This window comes from Schistosoma mansoni, assembly GCF_000237925.1.
Source record: "Schistosoma mansoni, WGS project CABG00000000 data, supercontig 0037, strain Puerto Rico, whole genome shotgun sequence".
Taxonomy (NCBI): Eukaryota; Metazoa; Platyhelminthes; class Trematoda; order Strigeidida; family Schistosomatidae; genus Schistosoma; species Schistosoma mansoni.
The window spans coordinates 641,760-659,747 of NW_017386026.1; the positions used below are offsets into that span (position 1 = coordinate 641,760).

The 17,988-nt window shown below is 37.6% G+C and overlaps 2 protein-coding genes across 2 annotated transcripts in view; one reads left to right on the top strand and one right to left on the bottom strand.

Moving 5' to 3' along the window:
• Smp_124500 (ADAMTS peptidase (M12 family)) overlaps window positions 1-965 on the top strand; it is a gene marked incomplete at both ends in the record, with an annotated part of 79,481 nt that extends 78,516 nt beyond the window's left edge. The window contains one exon of the mRNA XM_018790731.1: window positions 876-965. Coding sequence (XP_018645973.1) covers window positions 876-965 — 90 coding nt within the window. The remainder of the gene's footprint in view (window positions 1-875) is intronic.
• Window positions 966-4,628: 3,663 nt separating this feature from the next.
• On the bottom strand, window positions 4,629-17,692 carry Smp_124490 (retinoblastoma-binding protein-related; the record flags this gene model as incomplete). The annotated part of the gene is made up of 5 exons (XM_018790733.1): window positions 4,629-5,022; window positions 12,516-12,581; window positions 14,534-14,758; window positions 14,810-15,066; window positions 17,579-17,692. The coding sequence occupies 5 exons, from the start codon at window positions 17,690-17,692 to the stop codon at window positions 4,629-4,631; spliced, it is 1,056 nt and encodes a 351-aa protein (XP_018645974.1).
• Window positions 17,693-17,988: the final 296 nt, after the last annotated feature.

Consider the following 17,988-nt stretch of genomic DNA (forward strand, 5'->3'; position numbering starts at 1 on the left):
CTTTTCCAAAATTCAGAGTATTTATACTAACGATCAACCAATCACGAAGTTCAGTTTCCGATTGGTCTCCAAAATTGCACTTTGTGTCCTGTTTCTCAGGTTCAAGTATAAAGTCTTTAAATTTTTGATCAGTTTGTCACAGCATCTTGTGAAACGCAGATCTCTGTATTCATTCCAAGTTACCACACTGGACATGACTAAGTAGTAATTCCTTGAGAGATTTGTAGGACAATCAAATTAATTTCTCTAAAGAAGCCATATTCTTTCGGTTATAGACTTTTTTTCCAATGAATGTCAGTAAATTCATCGTAAATTTATGTTCTCTAATATCTTTTTTTGTCATGAACCAGATTTCAAACCGCTCCGTGTAGTCTTCAAAGTCATCCCCACTTGAATTAATATCCAACTCTATAATATTTGACACCATGGTAACGCCAATATGATAATCAGAAGTATTCGAAATAATATGCTAAGAATTGCCAAAATATTAAGATTTAAGGCAAGTAAAACTATATGAGTACAAATGAACGCATTATATCTCGGATTCAAAAGCAGATAACCATCAAGTACAAAGGAATCATTAGTTCATACAAATACTACAAATACGTCCAACTTCTCAACCTGGGTTTGATTACTGTTGACTTTATGTGCAGGCAGTGCTGAGGAATTACATAATAGGTCCATTTCGCGATGGTTTTCAATAGTTGTCTAACTAAAGTCAATCTCTGGTGAAAATATTGTACTTTAAATTGCACAGGCAACTAATAAATACTATCGTGATAAAATGAAATATTTTAGTAATATAAGAAATAATCATATATATACACACGTTTGTATTTATATATTCGTGACACTTGATCTTTTCTCTGCTTTAGGATAGTCAATTAATATACGGTCGCTGTGGAGGACACTGTACAGGATGTTGGCCTCAACCTGGATTATTTCTTGAACTCAAGCCAGACTGAAACTCAAGTTATTCATTGAAATGCGCACAACTTTATAATTCTCATATGATAATTCAATAATTTGTACACACACACAGACAAACATATTCATAAATTAGGCAGCTTTGAGACATTGATAACAAACCTCATTGGGACAAGTAAAACTCAATAAATAAATTCTATTTTAAAGGATACATGAATAGGGAATGAATCCTTTTTTATTGTAAATAAAATTATTAACAATGGAGTAATCATTAAATGAATTGTTGATTAAGAGTTAATATATTCTAATTTTGTTTTGTCTATTTAGTTGCTTATGTTTGAAATTCTTCTCTTTCTGTTTAGTTTTATTTTCATTAATTAATTAATTAATTAATATATTTGAATAAATAAAAACAATCAATTAGGAAAGTTTAAATTAGGGTTTCATTTTTTTTTCTTTATTTAATTAAATTGACTTTTTTTCGGCTGGGTTTAGCGATCTTCTCTTATCCTCAAAATTATTCACATGAAAAATTTATTATTTTTAAAAAGATTCCATAGTACCCACTATTCAATGATTAGATTTTAAAAACAAAATATTCTAAATATAAAAAACTACCTCCTCTATTCTTCTTGTTGAATTGTATTTCACATAATAAGATAACTCTACATTATTCAATTTATCTATTAAAATATATAGAAAATTCATTCTATCCTTATCAAAATTGTTCATTTTTATTGTATCCTTTAATCAAATCTTAGTCTTATATTAGTTTAAAAAAGAAAGCACATTTTATATAAAGCGCCCTAACTAACTAACTAACCTAAAGCATAAGAAAAAAGTTTTAACTGATTAAAAGTTATAAAATTGCAAATCTACAAAGCTTTAAATATATTTTGAAACAAATCAATTGTTCCAATAGAACATTGGTCCCTAAACAAATTAAACAAACATGATAATAAACATTATTATTATTATTAATAGTAGTAGTAGTAGTAATATTGTCTAATAAAAATGCTACATTCCAATCTTATGAGACTTTACCAAATGAATATTCAATTGTTTTCCACGTATTTAAAAGGATGTCAATATAACACACAAAAATATTTTCTTTGAAGCAATAATCGAAACTGCTGAACTATAAAAAAGCACAACTAGGAAAGTATTCAGAATATCTTTGTGAAAGCAATAATAAAAGTGATCAGGATTATAGATACTATAATTATTATTATTATTGTTTATACTATGGAGCTTGATAATGTTTTTGTCCTACTCATTACTGTTTATTCTGTATTCTTTACTATTACTCCATTCATTTACTCCATTTCTTTTCAAATTTTTGTTAAAGTGTCTTATTCACTATGAACTTGGTTGAAGGAGAGTCGTCAAATTAATTCATATAAACACTAGTTCAACATGACTATACTATGATTACTTTTCTCGTTATTATTATTCTATTTACAGTTGATCTTTTCCTACTGTCGCAAACCAATACAATAATTCAGCGGTGCAAAATAAAACATTTCCAAATTTAGGTGTTATTTTCCTCGTTACGTTTGTTCTAATTTTCATTTTGGAGTGTTGAATTTCTACTAAAAAATTTCGTTGCTCTTTTTCAGTTTTTTTATCAAGAAAATAAAGCAAAAAGCTTGTTTTTATTTATTAGGAATATTCACTTTTCCAAATGTTCAGTGCGAAATTATTGAAGGTTGAACGTATAACTAGTAGAGACCTTTTATGTTTTTATTCACATTTGTATGTTAATAGATATATTTATTCTTTTTCACTGTGTGAAACTGGTTTAAGTGTATTTAATAATGAATATTAATTATATTCTGTATACATATTCTACTGTGTACTACGAATGAATATATATATAAGTGGACGATAAACTGACACTTGTTTTTGCTATCTACCTGAAATGACCTAACTTTGAGTATTGTTAATGATCAGAAGGGGTTTTGTGGAGAATTTAGTATTTTCATAGTTGAAATCATGAGTCAATTGAAGCTAGACCACCATGGAAAACCTGGAACCACTGAACGGCCGTTTCGTCCTATTATGGGACTCCTCAACAGAGTCTCCAACCATTGGTTACGATAGTCACGCGGACGACAACCAAGTAGTCTGCATCTACCAACATAGCTCAGACTAGAAGTTAGTGACTTCAAGCATTGATGCCACGTTTGGGTTTGGCCGCCCCGAACTCTCTTCTAACCATCGCCAATACTAGTCAGCATTGCGCGTCGTGGTAATCGGTGTTCAGGCATATGTAACACGTGGCCCAACCATCTCAGTCGGTGGAAATTCACCTCATCAACTGATTTACCATCATTCCCTAATACCCTGCGTCTAACCTCACTATTACTTACCCGGTGATCCCAGCAGATGCGAGCAATATTTCCAAGATATCTGTGATCAAATACTCGAAACCTACGCGTATCTTCTACCCTTAATGGCAACGTTTCGCAGCCGTAAAGTAGAACAGAACGAACTGCTGCTCAGTATAGTCATCCCTTAATTGATAGACGGATATCTCGTCTTCGCTATAGGTGAAGTAAGTTGGCAAAAGCCAAACGAGTCTTTTCAATCCGTGCAGAAATTTCGTCAGACATCAACCCATTAGTGCTGACGACCGAGTAAGCAATGCCAAAGTTAGGAATACGGTATTAGATAAAGATGGTAAATCGATTTAAGGTAGTAAATCTTCATTAAATGTGGTGCTTACAACACGTAGTGCGTCTGCTCACTCAACCCCTACCTCGACAAAGGATGCTATCTGGTACAAGAGTAAACTGGAAGAAAGGTAGGGGCGCCGAAACCAAAACGTAGCATCAACCCATAACGTCACTGACAACTGAACTGAGCGATGTCAATAGATGCAGACTACTTGGTTGTAGTTCATGTGATTATCGTAATCAATCGTTAGAGGCTTCGGGTGATATAGCTCAGGATCGTTTGCAGTGACACAGGTGCGTTCGCTCATTATATTCCCTCAGTCCATGAATCCCATAATTTCCTTATATATTTTCTTCCTTTTTCTATACCTGATCTTTTCTACTACTAATGGCAATGTTACTACTACTATTTTTCTTGATAACTTTATTTCGCTGTGTTAATGTGGTGTGACAACCTCAACCGACGCTGATGTGCCAAGTTCTACGTTCCACGTGGTTGACTGACTGACAAAAATCAAACACAAACCCAATCCGTAACCCTAACCACGAACAATGTGGAGAACTCTCAAAAGCACTTTTGTGTTTTTATAAGAGCTTAGGAAGACGGATGTTCCATAGACATAAATATATTTGTCATTTTTTTCTTAAAAACCTATGGAAGACTTTAATAGATTCATTATGTAAAATCATCGTAACATTATTGTTCTTCCCTATAAACCATTCAACTAAAATAAATGTTAGCTGACTGGCTAGAAACGAGCTAAAATCCGTCCCGATTATTTTAAAAATTTCCAAGCTCATTACTCACTAAACTCTTATATTTCGCATAAAATCTGGACAGTCATTCAACACTTTCAAATTAAAATACCTTTTGGTATAATAAGATCAGAACATAAAACAATTAATTAACATGAAATAGCTATACACAAAGAATTTGATGAAATATAAATACAAATACCCAGCTATCAGTTTACTTTGTACACAAACACAATATTTGATTTAGTTTAGATAAATATTACCGATTTATAACTTAACAATAAGTTCACCGAATTCTATAGTATTGTCATAAAATGAACAAGAAACTACAGTCGATTTCATAAAATCACTTTTCAACTGATTAATTTTATGATTGAATGACCAGTCAATACCATAGGCTAATTGTTCATTAGTCAAACGAAATTTATATACAGAATCCTCTTTATCTTCTGCTTTGTGATTAAACGGTGAACGTAATGGTAAGTGTGCAACAGCAAAACCATCATGTATTGCACTGACTATAACATAATTTTGTGGACCCCATTTATGACGCCAAACTCCACCATCGAACTGACATTTCTGTAAAGGAGTAGTGGTAGTATCGGTGAATTTGTTAGAATGAATCATACGTAAATCCCATAAATACAAAGTATCATCATAACTGTGAAAATGTATATATATATATATATTTGAAAACAAAACGAAAATTAGTTGATTATATTGATAATAACAATTGATTAAATATAAGATTGATATTAACTACAAGAAAAAGATAATCCTTTAAAATACGGAGCTAATTATCGTTGTGAGTTCGAAAAACATCGATACTACAGGTTGACAAAACTGAAATGTACCGTAACTAAATGTAATCATTAGTATAGTTCAGGTAGAAATCTATAATATACAGTATTGATAAGATGGAATTATTCTACTAATTCACTTACCAGGCACAAGTTCACATACTTTGCTTTTGGTCACACTCTAAATATGTGAGCTAGATTATATCAAGTGGTTGTTTAAACGAAAATAAGTGGAGTTGGCTTTAAACCTGCGACCTAGTGTCTGAAAATCGAACCTCTGAACCAGTGATTTACTGTTTCATATTATGATGAAACATGAATCGTGCAAGTATGAGTTTGATTGTTTTGGATCATGGAATAATTAAATTCAAAAAGTTCTACTTACACGAAAGTCCAACCTAGTAGTTAGACAGAGATGTGATAACCCTAGAAATCCCATCCGATCTAAGAAAATATGGTTTGTTAGGACATAACAATATACGTACATATATTCAAGATAATTTTAAGTTTTAAAGTTAGTACCTTCGTGAATTCAGACCAGAGAGAAACTTTATAAATAAACTAAAAACATAATTTCATAAAATAACACTTATATTTATATTTTTTTCTTTGACAAATAAGTCCTGCCTGTTCGGAGAATGTAATAATCACAAAGAACACTTTTTCCTTACGTTTAACAATAACATGGTCAGAATTTCGAACTTTCTATTCGATTTGCCGAAAGAGTACAGGATGAGAATCCTGCCAGTCTTGTAGGAGTACCTTGCACTTGGAGGGTGCAAAGCACATGCCGTACCTACGGACACTGATTGTCAACTGATTAAGTGCGGATTGCATGCCTTGGGTATCATCGCACACTAAGACAATATCATCCGCATACTCAAGGTCGAGAAGTCGTTCTCCAGGCAGCAGGTCCACACCTCCATTACTTACATCCATCAGAGCTGTTTCCAGGATGTCGTCGATGGCAAAGTTGAAGAGGAATGGTGAGATTGGGCAACCCTTCCTAACCCCGCTGCTCGAATGGAACAATGGAGAAAGGTGGTTGTATGCCCTCACTCTGCCTGAGGTGTTCGTATACAGGGCCTTTAAGATGTTAATAAACTTCTCAGGCACACCCTTCTTCAATAGACAATCCCAGAGAACAGTCCTGTCCAACGAATCGAAGGCAGCCCTGATATCAAGAAACACTACGATTGTTGGCCTGCGATAAGTATGACGGTGTTCTAACATTTGGCGGAGGGTGAAGATGTGATCAATGCATCCTCGACCAGAACGAAAACCAGCCTGCTCCTCGCGAGTCAATCGTTCTCGGGTATTAAACAACCTACGAAGAATGACAGAAGTCAATAGTTTGGATGCAATCGGAAGTAGACTTATCCCCCGATAGTTATTGCAGGAACAACGTGAACCCTTTTTAAAGATAGGGACGACTATCGACTCATTCCATGATGTTGGAACACTTTCTTGCTCCCAAACCTTTGCAAACAACACAGTCAGTTCGTTAGTCAGAAAGTCACCACCATCTTTAAAAATAGCCGGAGGTAAGTCATCTGGGCCCGGTGATTTGTAACGTTTCAAGAGTTGGAGATCCTTGCGGACTTCCGCCTCATTTGGTGGATCAGTCGTCACCGGCCATGGGGGGCAGGACAAACTGGTTGATGTTGCCTGAGCAGCAGGCCAGTTGAACTGCCCTTCAAAAAATTCCGCCCATCGTCCAAGACGTCGACAAATGTTAGTGATTGGCATCCCATCATCCTCGTAGATTGTTTCACTCACACCAGACTTCTTGCTGCCAGTGGCTCGGATGAGTTGGAAGAGCTTTCGGCAGTTACCAGATGCAGCTGCTGCTTCCATCTCATTAGCACGCTCCGACCACCAGGCTTCTCGGTTCTTACACAAGCTTTGCCCAATTTCATCACGTAACAGCCTTCATTTGTGGTCATGCTCACGGTCACCCGGAGTAGACCGACGGGCTTCCATCAGTTGTAAGGAGCCAGAAGAAACCCAGTGCCTGTAAGCGGGACGTTTCGCGAAGCCGCAAGCGGCTTTACTCGCCATTTTCATGGCGTCGAGAAGATGCAACCAATGCTCATCTATACTTTTCAGTGGTGCGGTAGCTAGCCTAGAAGCTAGCTCCGCTCGATACTTACTTGCAACAGAAGTTGCAGCCAGTTTACTAACATCGGTCCGTTGATGGCGGTCAATCCTTCGGCCACTGAAAAGTAAGGTGAGATTGGCGCAGACCAGGGCATGATCAGACTCCAGATAGGTACTCCAAAAGGAGCGGCAGTCTTGTACACAGCCACGCCAGCGGTAGCTGATCGCGATGTGATCAATCTGAGTCCAGGCTTGGGATGCAGAGGGAGGACGCCAGGTGGCACACCGGCGATGACTGTACCAGAAGTTAGTGCTAGCCAGAAACAGGTTGTGGTCTGTGCACAGTTGCAGCAAACGGTCCCCATTATCTGTCCTGCGACCAACAAGTCCCCATCGGCCACCTAAACGACTCTCTTCTGTGCCTAGACGCCCGACCTGTGCATTCAAGTCTCCGGCTAGTATTACAATATCTGTCGAACGCGCTTTCTGGAGAAGAACTGTTAACTGATGGTAAAACTCATCCTTGATTGCATCCGGGCTGCAATCTGTCGGGGCATAGGCGGAGATGACGAAAAGACACTGTTTCTCACGCCGATTTCTTCTCACTTTGATGGAACTTTCTAATCTAACAGCACATAACCGACTGTTAATGGGGATCCAATCGATTAGTGCTGCCTCAGCTCTAGCGCTTAGTGCGACACCAACGCCAGCAAAACCAGACGAGGATGCCACAGGGTCCCCGGATAAGCGCACGTGAAACAAGCTTTTCGAGGCGACAGATGGAGAGCGGATTTGTAGTACTTCACTAGAGTCTTGAATACGGGTCTCGGATAGACAACAAACGTCAACATTAAGACTTTCCAAAGACATAGCCAGCCCCATCTGTTGTCTGATCTGCATTAGTGTGCGAACGTTGAAGGAAGCCAGCTTGAACGGCGTACGTGGTTTCAGAAAGATGCTTCAGTATTCATAATCGGTGGAAGCATTCACTTTCAACCAGACAGTGACTGGAGATCGTTTAGATAGGACAGATTTTCCACCAAGAGCGAGCTGCTGCATAAGTTGAAAAGTAAGGTTACACAAATTGGGGATAAAAGGGGGTGAATTAGCGATATGGTAAATAATAATAATAATAATAATAATGCAAATTGAATTGTTTCTAGTATGAACGAGAATATAATTGTCAGCTGAATGTTCCATTTCATTTATTTGCGAGAGGGCTGTGATACTGCCCGGGTGCCCAGACTGAAGCAGGTGGTTTTCTTAGGGGACCACACCCCGAGCCTTTGACCTAAAGGTCTAGTCCACAAGGCAGTGGAGCACCGTAAGGAGATGCAGTCCCATGGTAGACGATGACCAACAGTTGGTTCATACGCCATTTGTTCCTTCAGGATCCTGGAGCCCATGTGCACCATTGGTTCGGAATCAGGGTTTTCCAACTCCCCTAGGTGGATGCTTCATATCCACCAACCCGGTTAAAGCGCCGGACATTCGCTTTTCGTCCTCTCACTTTTGTGAACAACACCCCCGCCACGAGAAGGCAGTGAGTAGGACTTTCCTGGCAGAGGTTATATATTCGCGTGGCCATATGAGAGCATTTCGAGAGGGAGAGCAGACTCTCCCCACTCTCGGCCGTACCAGGGCATTTGGGGGCAAAGTCTGAAATAGGAACAATAACGGGGCGGACTTGCATGCATATAGCAAACAATTCTCTTTGGAACTCTAAAGAACTGTCAACTAACTTCAAAGTGAGAATCTTCAATACGAACGTCAAGACAGTCCTACTGTACGAAGCTGAAACTTCGAGAACTACTACATCCATCGTCATGAAGGTACAAGTATTTATAAACAGTTGTCTACACAAAATACTCAACATTCACTGGCCGGATACTATCAGCAACAGCGTTTTATGGGAGAGGAAAAATCTGCTTCCAGCTGAAGAGGAAATTAGGGGAAAACGTTGCAAGTGGATAGAACATACATTAAAGAAATCACCAAACCGCATCATGAGGCAATCCCTAACTTGGAATCCTGAAGGGAGGTGGAAAAGTGGAAGACCAAAAAACACATTACGCCTGGAAACAGAAGCAGGTATGAAACGGATGAATAAAAACTGGAAAGAACTGGAAAGGATTGCCCAGGACAGGGTTGGATGGAGAATGCTGGTGGGCGGGCTATGCTCCTCCACGAGGGGTGATAGGCCTAAGTACGTAAGTAGGATAATGTTGTGAGACGTGAGTAGAATCAGACATTGTATCTCGGATAAATTGTGCAAGTCGGATGAATAGTGAGGCCTTCTTTTTTATTGAGGGGATTAGGATTGAGCAATATAGGGAAAGCTACATCTGCTCGTCTTTCTTTGTAGTTGGGAAAGTCTTTTTATATTGTTTTGATGTTTTTAATATCGGCTTGGTTGTTGAAAATGGCATGAACTGCTATTGCCGATTTAATTTGGAGTCTTTCCAGTCCTGTGGGATTATTAGGTGATTCACTTGTGTACCCAATATGTTCTTTAGCTCGAGTAAAGATCTCACGAGATGACTCTCCAATGTAGAAGGCGTCAAAATCGACACATCTTAATTTGTATGTATAATTCTGAGTTGACATAAAAGGGACTTTTTCCTATAGGCGAATACAAATGCACCACACAAGTCACTTGATTTGTGTGGGCTGTGATACTACCCGGTTGACCAAACCGAAGCAGTGGGTTTTCTTAGGGGGCCACACCCGAAGCCTTCGACCTAAAAGTCTGACCAACAAGGCAGTGGAGAAACGTCAAGAGATACAGTCCCATGGTAGCCGGTGATTAACGATTGGTTCATACGCCATTTGTCCCCCCCCCCAGAATACTAGAGCCCATGTGCACCATTGGTTTGAAATCAGGGTTTCCCAACTCCCCTCCATATACACCAACCCGGTTAAAGCACTGGACATTCACTTTCCATCCTCTCAATTTCGAAGGGTGTTCATTGTTTCGTAATATACTTCAATTCTATGTTGTTTTAAAACTCTTTGGAGTTCTTCTGTTTTACCATGGCGGTATGGTAAAACTGCAGTGCCAATCCATGGTATTTCATTCAGATTATTATTTAGACGTAACATGTCTCGTTTCATGGCACTTTTAATAGTCGTCATAGGAAAATTATTAAATTTTAAGATGTTAATTACATGCTTTCATTCGTTTTGTTTATCCTCTACAGATGTAATTTAATTAATTTATTTATTTAAACACATAAATATTGGTACAAGGAAGCACCAGATAAATATGCGCCTCACAAATCTCATTCGATTTGTGTGAGGGCTGTGATACTGCCCGGGTGCCCAGACTGAAGCAGGTGGTTTTCTTAGGGGACCACACCCCGAGCCTTTGACCTAAAGGTCTAGTCCACAAGGCAGTGGAGCACCGTAAGGAGATGCAGTCCCATGGTAGACGATGACCAACAGTTGGTTCATACGCCATTTGTTCCTTCAGGATCCTGGAGCCCATGTGCACCATTGGTTCGGAATCAGGGTTTTCCAACTCCCCTAGGTGGATGCTTCATATCCACCAACCCGGTTAAAGCGCCGGACATTCGCTTTTCGTCCTCTCACTTTTGTGAACAACACCCCCGCCACGAGAAGGCAGTGAGTAGGACTTTCCTGGCAGAGGCTATATATTCGCGTGGCCATATGAGAGCATTTCGAGAGGGAGAGCAGACTCTCCCCACTCTCGGCCGTACCAGGGCATTTGGGGGCCTACAGATGTAATAAACATGTTTGTTCTTCTAAAGACGTTTAGGGCTAGATGTTTTTGCACTGAATAGACGTGCTGAATTGAAGTAGATAAAACAATTTGAGTGAGTTGGTTTTCGATAGATGGTTAGATTTAGAGCGCCACATAGATTTCTTTTAACTAAGCAATCTAAAACTGGTGGCTCACAGTGTTCATTTCCATTCTCGTACGTGAATTTAATGTGAGATGAGAGTGTATTGATCAATTTAGAAAAGGATCTTAAGTGAGTCTTTTTGACGACAACAAAAGTATCATCTACATATCTGAGGCAAATTCATGGTTTAATGTCATTGGCGAAAATATTTGATCCTTCGTGTGACATAAACAGGTTGGCCACAGTCGAGGACACGAGCGATCTCATTACCACTCCGTTTTTATACTTGCATAATGTCCCGTTAAAAGTGAATAAGGTTAAATCTAAGCAAATTTTTCTGGGGATTTCATGATCAGACTGATACTTAAAAAGGACATCTATTAGATAAGAATTAGTCTACTATAAGATTTCTAGAAATTTCTCCTACTTATTGAGCACGCCATAACTAACATGTAAACTGGTATATATATATATATATATATATATATATATATATATATATATCGGTTTTGTTTGTCACACCAGATATCAGCACAATCAAATGAAATTATTAGGACTAGCTTAAAAGTAGTAGAAATAGTAACAGAATCGGTAGTAGCAGAATATGGTAAGGACATACAATGTGACTGGACAAAAATGAATAAAATCAAGAAATAAGAAGTATAGAATAATTTTGGAACTCAGAAACTAAGGGAAGGCAAAGAGTGAATGTATCTGTACCAATGTGACTGATTCTGAACCATTTCATCCAACGTCTCCTAACATTAGTTGCAACAATCGCGCAGACCCCAACCAGGCAGACTAAATCTAACTACATCGCTCAGTCCAACAATTAATAACTTCATGGGCTGATCCTACGTCCTGGTTTGACTGCCTCTAGATTTCTTCAGACCTACTCCTACATCCCTCAATGAGATAGGTAGTAGTTGGATATGCGTAACACATGACCCAACCACCTCAGTTGCTGAAGATTCACTGTCTTATTAACCAGTTTGCCATATTTACCCACTATTCTATGCATTACCTTAGTACTGGTTACTTAGTGGTCCCAACACGCGCGAGCAGTGCTTTAAAGGGATCCATGATCAAATGCTGTTAGTAATACAACTCACAAAGTACAGACTCCCCCTGCCATACTGTGCCGAGGCTAGTGATACTACCCGGTTGCCGAAAACAAAGTATATGGAGCCGGATTCGCATTTGTGACCTGGTGAGTGAAAGTTGAACGCTTTAACTATTACCCTAACTCCTTAATACCAATCATCTATGAATATACTGCTTCCGAAGACTACTTTTTACATCTGAAAGGTAGAACAGAACAAACATATTCTGTTACTTAATAAGTATCGGGAATTGAATTTCTCTGTGTAAAGAAAAGAAAAACTAACCTTCCGGTAGAAATAGAATAATCTACGTCAGGATAATTTTGAATGCTGCAAACACCCACACTATGTCTGAAAATATTCAAACAAGACAAAAAAAAGAGTAAAGAACTGTTAGACTTAATCTAAGTTTAATAATTCGTCAACTAAAATTTAATTCACGTAGAGTGAAATAATTCGTATAACAATGGAAGGAAGAAAACACTACATTTGGTAGTTATCTAAATCCAGTCAGGAAAACTTTAGTGATATATTTAACAGTTTAGCTGTGTACTTTATAATTCTATGTGACTCTTGTTCCATTTCATGTGAAAACTAATCATTGAAACTTTGGAAATTGTATACTAAATTCATTCACTAACTGACAGTATACGATTAAGCATCTTGCTGGTATATAGCGAATTTTTATCGCTACGAAAATAATGTTCAAGATGATTCGTGACTAAGACCAAAAAGTAATAGGCATTTATTTTTTTCCTAACATTTTTTGGAGGGGGTACCGGTTAAACAGTAATGAGAATCTTAGAAAACCTGAAAATTTTGAGTTTAAGAGAATAAGAGGAAAACAAGCTGGTCATAGCGCCAGTACAAGCCAATATTTCTCAATAATTTGTCGTGTCAGTAAATTTTTGCCATTCTGTCAGACTCAAATTCCGTTAAACGTCAGAAGCAATAGCCATTGAGAGTAAAAATAATGGAGCCACATATTCAAAAGAAATATGTATAACTGCTTCTCTTATCTGAGCCAACTTCAGGGCTACTTAATCAATAGTAGTCTTAACTATCGAGCAATCTAATTTGACTAATGTACAACCTTTCGTAGTCAAATATAATTACCTTTGTTATCTTTATTCACATAACTTTGTTTTATTATTAGTAGCGGTATTAATAATATTATTGTTGTTTTGATATTACCAAAATTATACAAACCATCATGTGAATACATTTGACTTGATGTGCATCAACTTGACGCTTTCCAACATATTTCGAAATCGGATTATCTTCAAACTATCAGACTCAGTGTTACTGATCTAATCAGGTAATCAATGTCAAATAACAAAACCTTTCATCATGTATACAGTCAATCAATTATGTAATGGCAACGTGGTTGGCAAAACATACAACCATATATAAACAATTTTAAAAAGTCTAGTGATTATAACCGTACGGAAGTTATAACAGCACATTTATTTAATTTGATCATATGTCTTAGAAGTATTACCAGCATCAGCTGAGATCACCGGGTAAGTAATATTGAGGTCAGACGCAGGGTATTGGGGAATGATGGTAAATCAGTTTATGAGGTTGTGAATCTCTATCGACTGAGATGGTTGGGCCACGTGTTATGTATGCCTGAACACCGATTACTATGACGCGTAATGCTGACTAGTGTTGAAGACGGTTGGAAGAGAGTTCGGGGCGGCCAAACCCAAACTTAGCATCAGTTCTTGAAGTCACTAACGTCTGGTCTGAGCCATGTTGGTAGATGCAGACCACTTGTTTGGGGTTCACGCGACTATCGCAACCAATGGTTGGAGACTCTGGGTGACATGGCTCAGAATCGACCACAATGGCATAGGTGTATACACTCACTGTCTTTGATTAAACCGTGAGATTAAAATTACTTGATACTCTTCTTTCTACGAACTAATTATTTCTCCTTGTATTATATCCTCATATGCAATCTATTTTTATATATTACTACGATTGAAGTAACTGCTTCTATGAATTCGGTGTTCATCTTGGTGTGCTAATGAGGTGTGGCAACTTGGACCGATGCATATATGGGCCTGGTCCTACTTTGTAGCTGACTAACTGACATTTCAAATATTTATCTTAAAGATATTTGCGAACACAACCAGAGCCTTCAACAAAGCGAGAATATACCGACAGTATCAACCAACCAAGCTGAAAACATTTTCTACTATAATCAAAATTTCCTAAAAAGCGAAAATATGCATACTAAAATACTTGTACTTGGTTTACAGTCATTGCAAAGCACTAGAAACACAACTAACTTTTACCTGATGATATTCAACGGCTTTTTACATTCTTTACGTAGATCCCAAACACAACATTTTGAATCATCACTACCTGTGAAGACTATTTCACTGTTCCACTTATTTAAGCATGCACACCAAGCTTCAAATTCGTGCCCAGGCCACTTATTAATTGATTGAGGACTTGAACAGGATGATGCGTCGATCTTCCACACACTAATATTCCCACCTGAATCACTGAAAACAAATCTGCAAGGATTTTCAGATTCACAGTAGTTATTATTACTATTTTAACCTGACCTATCAGAACACGTGTCGACAGATAGTAGAATATGGTCAGATACTGGAAAATCCATTAATTCAATTATAGAGGGACTATCATCAGTACAGTTCCATAGTTTTGTTGAACCATTTGCCAATGCACCGATTGCGACATTACCATTTAGCCAACTTATATCTAATACGCCAGAACACGATATATTGCTCGATAAAACATACTGATAATCAGTTGAAACTCGACTGAATAAGAGTAAGCCACCGAGACGCTCTTGAGTATCCTGAAAGAATAAGACAAAACAAAAAGTAATACAACACTAATCAGACCATAATATTAAATCTAGGTTTATGAATAATGGTTTGATTTTTAGTATGTATAAGTCGTTGGATGATTACTCATTGAGGACATTAACGAAGGAATATGGTAAAAGTTGGTGAAGTGTTGAAACCTACTCATCCAAAAGTCAAAATAACTAGGTGAATTTCACAAAGGGTTACAACCAAAATTAACATTAACTCCAACTTGTAACTATAGTTCAGTATAAAGATTACAGGGAATCCTGGAATGGCCACAACATGATATAATAATAGCTTGCTAGTTCACTTATGGGTAGTCTGAGACCCACATCCTGGCGATCCAACTGTAATGTACTGGTTGGAACACTTGTTTCTTTCGTCCGAACACACAAAGTAGGTCGGTTAGAAACTAATAAGACTAGAAACAACAACTCAAAGTCGGAGGGCAAAGTTGCATTGTTGAGCTTGTACATTAATAAATACTCGCGAAAAGGATGTGTATGCACGGCCTCAATAAGCTATCTCATGAGCTCTGAGGTCACACTTTTATATCGCCAAGACCACTACTAACCCAGTCTTTCCTAGGGATTTCAGTAGGTATCTCCTAATAGTATGGGCAACCATGGAGTGACAACCACCAATACACTCCTGTGTTCGTCGATAGCAACTTAACACCTAGACTTCACCAAGAAAGAGCTTTGACAGTGCAGAAGAAAACCTTGTTTATGAATATGGAATTCAAAGGAGACACGGTTGCTGAAATCCTGAATAAACGGATTTCAAAATCGTTGAATAAAACTTTCTACACAGCCAAACTTCGAATCGTTTTCTCTAGCCGGCCTACCATTCGGGGGTGTGTTAAGGATAAACTTTCGCTTTGGGCCACATCGATGTGTATCTATAAATTTACTTGCTCATATGGAGCACATTACATAGGCCGCACAAAGCGATCGCTTTCCAAACGCATCTCGGAACACTATCCGGCTTGGCTCCTAAAAGGAGGATGTAAAAAGATAACTAGTTTGATACAAGAGCATCTGATCAACTGTGGACACACCGCTCCAAAAGACTCGTCTTTTAAAATAATCTATAGAGTCAAAGGAACCGGATCAAACGGAGGTCGGATCAATATTTTATGCACTGCTGAGGCGTCGGCAATCCATGAATTCAAGCCTGAACTTTGCGTGCAGAAACGATTTGTCCAACCTCTCACCCTTCCTTGGCCCTAATTCCCTTAATGGGTATTTTTCTGGTTGTTGTTGTATTTTTTCCTTTTCTGCACTTTTATTTGATTATTATCGGTTTTTTGTTTTTTAAATTACTATTTTACATTTCAAACTCTAATCAGTTATTATTAGTACCCTATACAAGTTTTCTTGATTATTATTCAGATTATTATTATGACCTTTGTGTTTGTCGCTTTCCTTCGTATCTGTCAATTGGACTATCTGACCCATAAATTATTTTCTTCCTTACCCCTTGATTGGTACGTAACCTCATTTGTTATTTACTGTCGAATCAATTTATAATGCAATCTTTCCTAGCCTCCTGTAGACATATATTTTCCATATAACTATATATACGAGTGTACAGCTTAAGAAAATGATTTCGTCGAAAAGAAAATTTTCTTCGCTGAATTCTCTTTTTCTTATTCAATGACATTGAGTTATTTTGAATATTTGATATTCTGTTCACCGTCAAAAGTGAATCTGAGATGCATGCTAAATGCCCATACTTACTGGCTAAAACCCTCAGGACAGAGAGCTAAACTGAAAAAACCAAACACAACTAAAGAGCATTTGCCCTTATCCTACCAACTAGATACTTATTTCTTATTTTATCTACCTTTTTCGCCGATAGTTTTCTAGTGTCATTCTTCCGGTTACAATAATAAGCTTTGGAAACAAAGGTCGATTAACTCGTCACTTTTATTTATTTCAGTCAGTGATTATGGACAAATCCTTGTCCTGTATTTCAAGGCAAAACGTTTGCAAGTAAAAGACTGTCTAGATCCACGAACAACCCAGTATATTTCTGTAACAAAGGGTGGGTATATAGGGCGTGTTCAACATAAAAAAGAATATAAATGGTGAACTAAAAGAATACAAAATTAGTTTTTAAAAGAGGTATTAGGAAGTATCGGTATATTGACATCAATCTAAGAATTATCTACTTATCAATCAGTAGTCCTAATGGCGAGACTATAATTTCTGGGCGAACGAATCAGACCTAATATAACAGGTCTAGGATTTTTGGTGCGAAATTCATTCATCTACGTGGCTAAATAGCATTTTGGTATTATAGCTGATGTCAGTTCATGAAAACCACAAATTCAAATGCAGACCCTAACCCTAATTCTTCACACGAATTTATAACTCTCATTTGACCCTAGCACGTAGGTGGACATTCAAAAAGTGACTTCAGCGTCATGTAAACGTCGTCCATAGTCTATAGTTTCATCAACCTTTTCATTTATTCCAAAAAAACTTAACATACACTGTTTAGTTCATAACTGCCACACAGAGCCATTGATCCATCTGAGCAAAACTCAACTGTATCAGTGTGGTATTCAGCAACATATTTACTTTGTTCTTTCCAACTGTACTTCATCTCGAAATTGTCTACGGACTAAAAAATTATATAAATCAATGAATATATAAACCAAACTTGTGAATTTAATCAGATAATTAAAAGTAGATCCCCGTAGTACAAGGGAACAATTCAATAAAAAGCTTCAGTTTGAATTTCAGAAGTACTACATCTAGAAAATCAGGAAAGCAGAGTGCTCTGAATAAATTTCGAAGGTAATAAGAACCACAGAGTAGGGATTTGGAGATCAATGGTTAGGATAGACAAATTACGTGGAAAGCTGAACATACACTTAGGGTCTATATAAAAGGCTCTAG